Here is a 9,354-nt window from a genome sequence, read left to right on the forward strand (position 1 = left end):
GCGGCCTCCTGACTCTATCCTGGACTGTGGCGGGGTTCAGGACTTCCGGCAGGAGGGGCCTGGCATTGCATTGCTTGTATGTGTTACACTGCCAGCATTCTCCTGCTCCGTTCTGTCTACTGGTCTCTGGCTCCCCTGTGAAATCCCTCTTCTTTCTCTGGAGTGAAGGGAAAGGTTGCAGTCTCTGGCCTAGTGTGCTCTCAGTCCTCCCCACAACTCTTAGCAGAAAGGCTGCAAGCCCAGCTATTGGAGAGAGTGATGAGTGGCAAGGGTCCTCTGTGACACTGGGCAACTTTCTTAACCTCTCTGGTCCTCAGTTTCCTTAGAAATGTATGTGGTGTGGCTTGGAGTTGCCAGCACAAAGGAGAATATGACAGAAAGGCTTGCGGGAGAGTCCGGTGTGAGCAGAGTCAGGAAACATGCTGCAGAGGAGAGGTGGGTGTGGGTGAGCAGCTCCTGGCTCCAGCTCTAGAGACAGGGTGCCCTGAGCTGCCCTGTAGGGGTGAGGGACAGAGTGCAGTTTCAGGGCCTGGCTGACTTTGACACCAGTGGGACACAGGGAAGTGGGTAGTTTATTAAAATAGCTCTTATTCCCCAGGTGCTCACCATGCCCTGGTGTCCGCTGTGCCTTACGTGCTCTGTGAGTCCCCAGAAGAGTATTCGGTGTGCAGTGTTGTCACTCCATCCTGCAGAAGTGGAAACAGAGCCTCAGAGCCCCCACCTGTGGCTCCTGGACAGCCTGGCTCCAGAGTCCCACAGCCTCACGCTGGGTACTTTCTGCTTCTCGCTGAGCCCCAAGGGACCATATCTATGTGACCCTCCTGTCCTGTGTGCCTTCACCAGCCTGCTCCGACCAACCCGCCACCCATGTGGGAAGCCTTCATCTCCAGGCCTGCCTTCCTGTCTTCGGGATGGGACAGCAGCCCTACATGATCCACAGAGGTGACAGTGTCTACAGGTCCTTGAGGATCACCTCTTTCCCCCTAATATCTTCGCCTCCGTTTATTCAGGACATGGTGGACATTGTTCTGACATCCAAGCTTAATCGAAAACCAAGTCAAGAGTCTAGAATGTTGGTACATTTCAAATATATTTTATTACTTTTCTTTTTGTCTTAGAAAGAGTATGAAATCTGCATGCAACGCTAATGATCTCCGACATTTACATAGCATATAAACCAGCAGGATGGTGCGGCCTCTGCGGACGGACAGCCTGCAGGGGGCGCTATGCAGAAGGTATGTACAAAGGAAAGGGTGCTGGGCATCCCAGCTTCCAAACCAGGGCACCCTGCTCCGGGTTTGCTGCATGGGGAGCCACGGACGTACCGCCGCTTCAGCACTGCACGTCCCACTGTGTGGAGGGAGAGAAACACACTTCGAAGGTTTCCCCTTGTCAACAGATTGTGTCTCCAGCTGTGCGTTGTGCGTGTATTTTAAAATGTTTGTTAAGGTTTTCGCTAACAGTGGTAGGAACCTCACTGCTTCTGAAGCATTACAAAGTGAAGCAGCGAACCTTTCCGAAACCCTCAGGTTGGAAAAAAGATCCAGCCACCTTCTTTAAGGGTCACTTGCCTCGCCCCCCACAGGATCTTGGAAATGTTTCTTAGACTGAAAAAAATGAACCGGAGGAATGAAGCGCTGAACTGTGTTCCTCTAAACACAGATGCAGAGAGACCTGCTCCTCCTGCTTGCCCGGCGACAGGGGCCACTGCAGAGTCACACTGCGGCTGTGACCGACCGAAGCCCAGGAGAGCCTGGCAGCTGTGCCGAAGGGGCCAGGCCCTCTGGGCAGAAGCTTTCCCAGCTAGGGTCGGAGCAGCACCGCAATGAAATGTCTCAACAAAGCTCATTGTTCCTCCTGGGCGCTTATAAAGCTCAGATGTGCAGCAATGTATGGACAAATACAAAAAAGCATTTTAAAAAAAGGAAAGGCATGAGTTTCCCCCCATTTCAACAAAAAAGCCGCCTGTGTTGATGTCTGGAGCGCAGGAGAGCTGGGTCTCACATCTGGAAGCCTTTCGCACACAGCTATAAAATGTAAAAACTGACCCTGGGTAAAAAGTGCTTCATAACAATATATAATTTGTGTCTTATGCCTGTGAGAAAGAAAGTTTTTTTTTTTTTTTTTTTTTTTTTTTTTTTTTTTTACCCAGCAAAGTCCTTTGCTCAAGTCTTGCAACTGGTCTGGAGTTTCCTATCAGAGATTTTTCACCCTATTCTTCATAGACCCTGGGAAGAGAAAACACAGGTGTTAGTGGCTCAGAACCTGATGCAGGCTCTTGTAGCTCTGCTGCTGAGTGGCTTCCTTTGGCCTGCGGGGTGCAGCCTCCTCTGAGGACTTCAGCTGGGGACGCGGGAGGAACATCTCTGGGGACATGATTGTGATCACGAAGGCCACCAAAGCTCACACATCTGGATTTGCCCTTTCTAATAAGCCTTCCCTCTACAATCCCATCTTATCTCCTCAAGGTCCTGTGTTGAAAACCCTCTTCTGTGTGAGGAAACTGAGGAGCCTCAAGACCTAAGCTGGGCTCAGTGACCATGGATAGATGGTGAAGGAGCCGAGTCCTCTCCAGCAGCTCCGCCTTCCATTCATCTGTACAGAGCCCCTCTCTTAGAGAAAGTAGCCACGGGTATGCTCTCTTCAGACTTAGGCTTCTCCTCCAGAGACGCGCCAGTGCTAAAAGCCTAAGGACAGAGGAGGGGTCAGCAGGGCTGGGGCTCCGAGGCGGCTGTGTTGTCTCACCTGACTAGTTATTAGGCATTCATGAGTCATCTTTCCCCTCACTCCCAAGCTGGCTCCACTTAGGTTTTTACATTTTCTTAAAAAAAATTCTGTCCCATGGCTGCCCCAAGTCCATACTTAGCACTCTGACGGCCCATCATTCCCTCTGCCTTGCTCTTGATTTCTAAGACCACCAAATTACGTGTTGAAGTAGAAAGTCTGATGTGGCTGTTTCCTGTGGCAGCCAGAAGCTCTGGTCTCTGAGATGCTCAGAACTTCCTCACAGGCCTGACCCTGCCTGTCCCCCAGCCCCACTCCCAAGAAGACTTCAAACAGTTCCTTTATCTCCATTCCACATTCATTGGGGCATTTTTTATCTTTTTACAGAGGAGGAGTAGAGAGCAAGGGCACGCTCCTTCCTCTCGTCAAACCTCAGCACCCAAGAGAGCAGGATGAACCCATGACGCAGTGAGAAGAGGGCAGGTCTGAGGATGAAGAGGTTCTCTCAGTGCAATTTGTAGAAGTGGAAAAGCAGGGCTGCTAGACTCACAGGCACCTCCTCGCCTTCAGAGCCACAACCCAGGTGCAAGGTGAGGGGCAAGGTGGGCACAAGGCTTGAGTGTCTCCCAGGAGCTAAAGTGAGATGTTCTCAACCCCTCCATTAGCTGGCTCTGGGTTTCCTCACTCCCTTTTGATGATGCAGGGCTTAGAGGGTGGCAGAGAGGGGAAAAGGCAGGTCCCTCTGTGAGCTGTCTGTTCTAAGCGGAAGGAGGGCACCATTCCCATCAGATACATAGAAAATAGTCCATCACCCTCATCACTCCCATTTCAGGCAACTGCAAACAAGGCAGTTTTGGAGGCAGCAAAAACAGGCTCAGGTGCAATAGCTGTAGGAAATCTGGTCTGAGGACTGGGCCTGAGGGAGAGATGCCTGGCCAGGTGGTGGGAAGGGGAGCCCAGTTACCCACTGGGGCTGACCCTCTCTCCTGGGGGCCTGGCTTTGTCCTGTGCTCCCAGGAAAGTTACTCTCCTCTGAGTCTCGCCTTGATTTCCCCCTTGTGTAGGATGAGGTGCTGGCACTGGGAAAGGTGACCACGAGCCCTGCAGGCTGAAGGAGTGGGCCATTTCTAGGATAGCTCACCTTTACATGATTCAGGGACCTGGGAAGTGGCCTCCCTTCCAGGTCCAGACCCGGACCACAGGGGTCAGAGCTAGGGTTTTCTGACTATGGGAAAATAGAGCCCAGGAGATGCTGGGGTTTGGTCCAGGGCACCGGCATTCTCACTGAGTAAGAGTAGTGCTGGTTTAAAGGATCAGACCCAGAGTCTCTTCTAGCACCTGCACAGGAAGGAATGTTGGAGAATCATGGGGCATCCTGGAGAGAATATGTTGGCAGAGTTACCCTCATCATCTCCTAGGTGCACCCACAGTTTTATGGTTAACAAAGTCAATAAGTGGTCACACTTCACCCCACAAGATCAGATCCACAAGGGACAGCCAGGCGAGGTACTTGCCTAACCATTTGATGGCTTATGTGACTTTTTAAAATGGCAATTAAGGCTATAATATGAAAGTTATAACGAAACAGACTTTAGGTCACAAAGAGATAAATCTTTAATATGTATACCTGTCCAAGAGAGCTGCAGCCTGCTTTGTGAAGTGGTGAGTTCCCTGTCCCTGGGGGTGTGTAAGCAGTGTCTGTGCATACTGTGGAGGGCACTCACATATTACATGGGGTTAGGTGACCTGATGTAGAGGGCCCTTCTCCTCCTGGGAGCTGCAGCCTGCTGGGGAGGAAGGGCGGAAAAGGGTGAGAGGGCGAGAGGCGGTGAGCGTACCTGCGCTTCTCACTCCAGGCGTTGTACCACTTGATGAAGCGCTTGGTGCTCTGCAGCTTGGGGTGCAGGCAGTGCTCCTGGCCACGGTACCTGGACATACTCTTGGTGGTGATGCTGAAATGGAGCGGGGTGGGGTTCAGGGTTGAGGTGGGCAATAACAGCCCCTCATGTGGCCTCCTCCTCCCTCCCTCCCTGGTGAGCTTTGTGTAGGGGTCTGTTGTCCCCTCAATCTCTGACTCCACATGAAGGCCTAATCCTATATGGAGTGAGCGGCCTTCCTTTCCCCCTGGAGTCCTCGGGGTCCCGGACAGTGTCCCCCAGGTCTACTGCACCACCAGCAGTGTGGTGTCCCCAGTGCTTGGAGCTCACTTGGGGAACATAGGTCTGGGGTTTTTCCAGGGATCAGAGGTGTATGTGCCAAGGCCTCTGCCCTGGGATTTCAGAAGCTCCACCGTGGGGGTAAGACATGCCCCAGCACTGAGGACACTGAGCCCTCATCCCCAGCTCCCTCCATCTGTCGCAGATTGTCCCAGGGATGGGCATTTGCTGATCCTGAAGCAAACTCTTGACCTTGAAGTCTGTTTGACGCTTGATAAAGTTATCTCATCTTTGGGCAGAGAAATAAGACCACCCTTCTCCATGGCTCAAAGATCTCAGGCATCTCTCAGCCTGTTCTGATACCAGGTGGATTCCTAGCCATCTATATAGTAGATGATGACCTTGTACAGAGTCTAGGGGCCTGGGTTTGAACCTCATGTTTGGCTGGGCCCTTGGATAACCTCTCTGAATCTGTCTGCCCATCTGCAAAATGGGTATAATGATAAGACCAACCTCATAGGGTTATTGGGATGATGAAAGGATGCAATCTATGCAGCGTACACAGGACTTGGTAGAGGCCCAGGGAATGGTTACTGTTATTAGTAATTGATCAAGGGGGCTGAGATAGCTAAGGATAAAGATAAGGCTAGTGAGTGAGTGTTCTAGCCTGGAGAGGAAGTGAGCTTAGGGCCAGCCAGAAGGATGGCAGGAGTCAGGAGGAAGGATGGAATTCAAGAATAAGGGACCACCCAGCACAGGCAGAAAGTGCCCAGTTATGGTGAGGATGCGATCTCCTGAGGTTCATAGCAGAGTAGGTAGAGGTGAGAGGGGAGAGAGTGGGAAGTGAGGCAGAGGTAGCTCATCCCCACAGTCTACCAAAGATGGAGCATCAAGGCTCCCAGGTCAGGTTCTAGAAAGGGGCAGGCAGGGTTGCCATGAACACAGCCTCCCCATCCACGAGGAGACGAAAGGAGATCTTGCCGCCAGAATGGGGGCAGAATGGCTCTGGGTGACCTGTTCTCTACTTCACACCGTGCTCTGAGTTTCTGGTTCCCCACCAGGGCCTAGACAACCTGGGCAAGGGTCGGGTCCTCTGATACCGCTGGGTGACTGGGCCCTGGCTTCACTGGAGTCCTCCTGGAGACGGGCGGCTCTTTCTGGGCTTGAGCATGGAGGCAGCTTCAGAGTGAAATCGAGCTTGTTCCCTCCCCAAGGTCCCTGGTCACCCTCAGGAACTCAGCACATGGACTTTTCTCTAGACCTGCAATGCTGCTTATGCACTTGGAGTGAGCTGACATGGCAAAGCCTGATAAAAGTCCCCTTCTCGGGTCAGCATGCAGGTGGAACACCCCAAATCCTGAAGGTCAGGAAAAGCAGGAAAGCAAGCTAAGCCCTCCAACCACCGTGCTCACATTCTGCATCACGGTACCGAGATTAGGAAAATTAGTTGTGGAATGCAGACAGGAAGATTCACGGATCTCAGCAACTGTCAGAAATTCTGGGTCCAGCGTCCCTCTCTCCTCAGTAGTTCTAGGATGTTGAGGGTTTTGGGGGAAAGCTCAGGGACATATGACTCAAATTGCTCTTTCTAGAATTTTGACTCTTCTGGACCCTTCTGGGAGCAAGGGCTCCTACTGGCAAAGATACTCTGCTGCCTGCCCCACCCCCACCCCAGCCACAGAGCAGAGATGTCTGGGTGACTCAGGGTGAACTGGAAAACTTGCTTTTGTTCAGCTTTTGTGGCTGAAAACCTGCCTTGGCAAAAAGTGCTGGCCTCTGGTGTGATCTAGAAAGTCTGAGGAACACAGGAAGGGCAAGGAGTCTCCACGCTTGGGCGGGTGGGGGTCTCCCAGAGTCGGGGAGAGTAGGAGAGGGCGGCTGGGTACTGATCTCACCAGGTTCCTGCACGTTTTCACCAGGCTGCACACAGCCTTCTCCTGTACTTGTTTGGCTATTGTTTCTCTTTATAAGCAGAGATGTTTAGCCAGGAAACGAGTTAAGTCTGCCAGGTGAGGGATTCTGTCCTTTTGAGATGCCACTGCACCCCATACCCTGCTTTTGTCCCCTGCATGGTCTCAGAAGCAACTTTTGTTTCCTACCATTTTAAACTGCTAAGCTGGAAGTGCTGAGGGGCTTATGGCTCCTAAGATAGCTCTTTTGACTCCCAGCCCCCACCTAAAAGGATTTTAGGGCAATTTTTATGGACTTGGTCTGCAAAGCAAGGGAGAAAGATAAAGGGGTTAATTCAAATGCGTATGCAGGACGGTGTTGGGGTCAGCTCAGGCCCAGAGGCTTCTCCCCCTCACTTCACCCTGCAGCCCCAGGTGGTAGAAGGGTGTGGGCAGTGACCTCCCAGCACACCCAGCCTTTGCAGACTGTGCCAAGGCCTTTGGGCAGTGGGGCCAGCTGGGGTAAGGCCCTTGCCCAGACTGAGAATAAAGTGTGTCCTGTTTCTGGGGGAGGGGAAGAGGGGCCAATGGTCCATGGCAAATATTTGGGAGCTGCTTTGCCAAGGGCTCGTGTCCTGGCCGAGAGCGTATTGGTGGGGAAACAGTGGTGCTGGTCTCAAGTGGTTAATTGGGAAGGCAGAGCAGCAAGGAAACTCAGTGTTCTCTCCCTCTGCCCCAGTTTTTAAGTCATCATCACATCCCCACTGGCAGGGCTAAGGTCGCATGGCACATTAACCCCAGCAGAGCACTTTCTGCAGGATTGCAGGAGCTCAGGACCCAGGAGCAGTCCAGCTGCTGAGGAAAGAGCCCCAGAGTTCTCACAGTGAAATCCCTAAAAGCCCAAAAAAAGCTGGCTATCCAGATGGATAGTCCCTGATTAAACAAAGGCTCTGAAAGGAAAGTTGGGACTTAAAGTTTGCATTATTCTTCTTTCTGGTGCAGGAAGGCAGCACACCCCCCACTTTGGAGGTGAGAGTATTCTCAATGATTTCAGCCAAAGTGTTCCAGCCACTGATCCCTGATTGCTCTAGTACCCAGGGCAGCCTGGTGCACACACTGAAGCTGCCAATCCGAGTCCTGGCCACAGTGGACTCAAATGCAGTTCCTGGAGCCCAGGACAGTGACCCCCTTTCACGACTGTATCGCCAGCATCCTAAGGACTCCCTGGGCAATGACAAAGCTTTGCCAAGGACTTGATAAAGGTAGAAAGAAATCTGTCAGCCCGACCCAACCCCAGCATACCCTCAGCATGGAACACCCTCGCGGTAAGGAGCAAGCACTCACATAACCATCTTCTCCTCGCAGTGCGGGTACTTTGGCTTCATTTCTAGCTTCTTCACATCACTGTAGCGGATCTTAGGGCCCTTCCGGGAGCACTTGCATTTGGACCCTGTGGGAGAGGGCGCAAGGGCTGCTCAGTAGCGCCGTGATCTCCTGCTCCACGTCCGCCTTCAGAGCCCACCCAGAACCCTCCTGGATCCCAGGATGGCTAAGAACTAGTGTTTGAGTTCTCCGGGATGGGATCAGACGGGGACGAAGGGACCTCCCCGCACTCACCCTCCATGCGCGAGGCGCACAGCGCCAGGAGCAACAGGAACAGCGCGGCCGCCAGGAGCCTCATGCTGGCCAGAGGGGTGCAGCCCAGGAACAGAGACACGGGGACCGTGTCGCGGACGGGGACGGGTCGGTGTGGCCCCCCGAGACGCCAACCAGGTGGGATCTGTCGGCTCACAGCGCGCCTCCTGCCCCTGTTCGCTCTGGCAGCGCCAGTCGGTGGGTGTCCTGTGCAGCAGCCTGGCGCTGCGCGCTGCGCTTTGCGATCACTCCACAACTTCCCTCCGCCTGCCCTGGCCTCTTTTAAATCCGCTCCTGCCCTCGCAGCGAGCGAGCTCATTAATATGCAGAACCACTCGGTGACTCACTGAGATTTCTCAATGTGGTCGGGGGAGGAGACCTTCCCAGCCTGCCTGCAGCCCTCCCTGGACTGAATCTCTATCGCCGAGGCTCACATTTGGAGCCACGGGCGCACACCCGCACATTCACACACTCACATCTGCTACCCTCTCGCGCGCATAACTCGCTCTCCTGCACACACTTGCACACTCAGCCCACAGCCTGCACACACTTCCAGGGCAGCCGCTCTGCCTCGAGGAGGCATCTGAAGAGCACCGCGGTTCTCATGCTGATGGGTCCCACTCTGGCCAGACAGGCCTGTTATTCTGAGCCCCGGGGAAACCCAGCAGGGGCCCAGATCCTTGGGGAAGACCTGAAAGAATTGTGGAGCAAGTGCCAAGCTTGAGTGCTAGCAGACCTGCCCCCTAGGCCTGCCTGTTAGGCCAGCAGCCCTGGTGGCCAGAGCGCAGGCTAGGACTAGATAGGCTTTTGCCATAGGCTGTACAGCAGTAAAACCACTGCCTACAACACGGAACCGAGGCAGGACGTGGTGGGGGCACTCCCAGAGAAGGCTCCCTAATGTGGGTCTATGGCCTGGTGGCTGTGTGGCCATCTGAGGGTTGGGAGAACCT

General features: G+C 53.5%; 1 protein-coding gene across 2 annotated transcripts; it reads right to left on the bottom strand.

Annotated features, from left to right (window-relative positions):
- Positions 1–2,094: 2,094 nt before the first annotated feature.
- Positions 2,095–8,720, bottom strand: Cxcl14 (C-X-C motif chemokine ligand 14). Of its 2 annotated transcripts, XM_010614091.2 has the most exons (4): positions 8,387–8,712; positions 8,114–8,219; positions 4,563–4,676; positions 2,095–2,228 (listed from the first exon to the last, which is right to left on the bottom strand). In XM_010614091.2, exons 1-4 carry the CDS (start codon positions 8,448–8,450, stop codon positions 2,213–2,215), a joined length of 300 nt encoding a protein of 99 aa, XP_010612393.2. In that variant the 5' UTR covers positions 8,451–8,712; the 3' UTR covers positions 2,095–2,212. The 2 variants fall into 2 exon arrangements, with proteins under 2 accessions (XP_010612393.2, XP_010612392.2); XM_010614090.2 differs by lacking the exon at positions 2,095–2,228 and having other exon boundaries at positions 2,236–4,676; positions 8,387–8,720.
- Positions 8,721–9,354: the final 634 nt, after the last annotated feature.

The sequence above is a fragment of the Fukomys damarensis genome, unplaced genomic scaffold (genome assembly GCF_012274545.1).
Source record: "Fukomys damarensis isolate Sample0158 unplaced genomic scaffold, DMR_v1.0_HiC HiC_scaffold_9, whole genome shotgun sequence".
In the NCBI taxonomy this organism is placed as follows: domain Eukaryota; kingdom Metazoa; phylum Chordata; class Mammalia; order Rodentia; family Bathyergidae; genus Fukomys; species Fukomys damarensis.

Excerpts from the sequence above, each read along its gene's own strand:
- Cxcl14 (XM_010614090.2), bottom strand. The coding sequence starts at position 8,450 with ATGAGGCTCCTGGCGGCCGCGCTGTTCCTGTTGCTCCTGGCGCTGTGC. Across the intron at positions 8,220-8,386 it reads GTGCGCCTCGCGCATGGAGG|GGTCCAAATGCAAGTGCTCC; the intron begins GTGAGTGCGGGG and ends CCTCTCCCACAG. Across the intron at positions 4,677-8,113 it reads TGCGAGGAGAAGATGGTTAT|CATCACCACCAAGAGTATGT; the intron begins GTGAGTGCTTGC and ends GCTCCATTTCAG.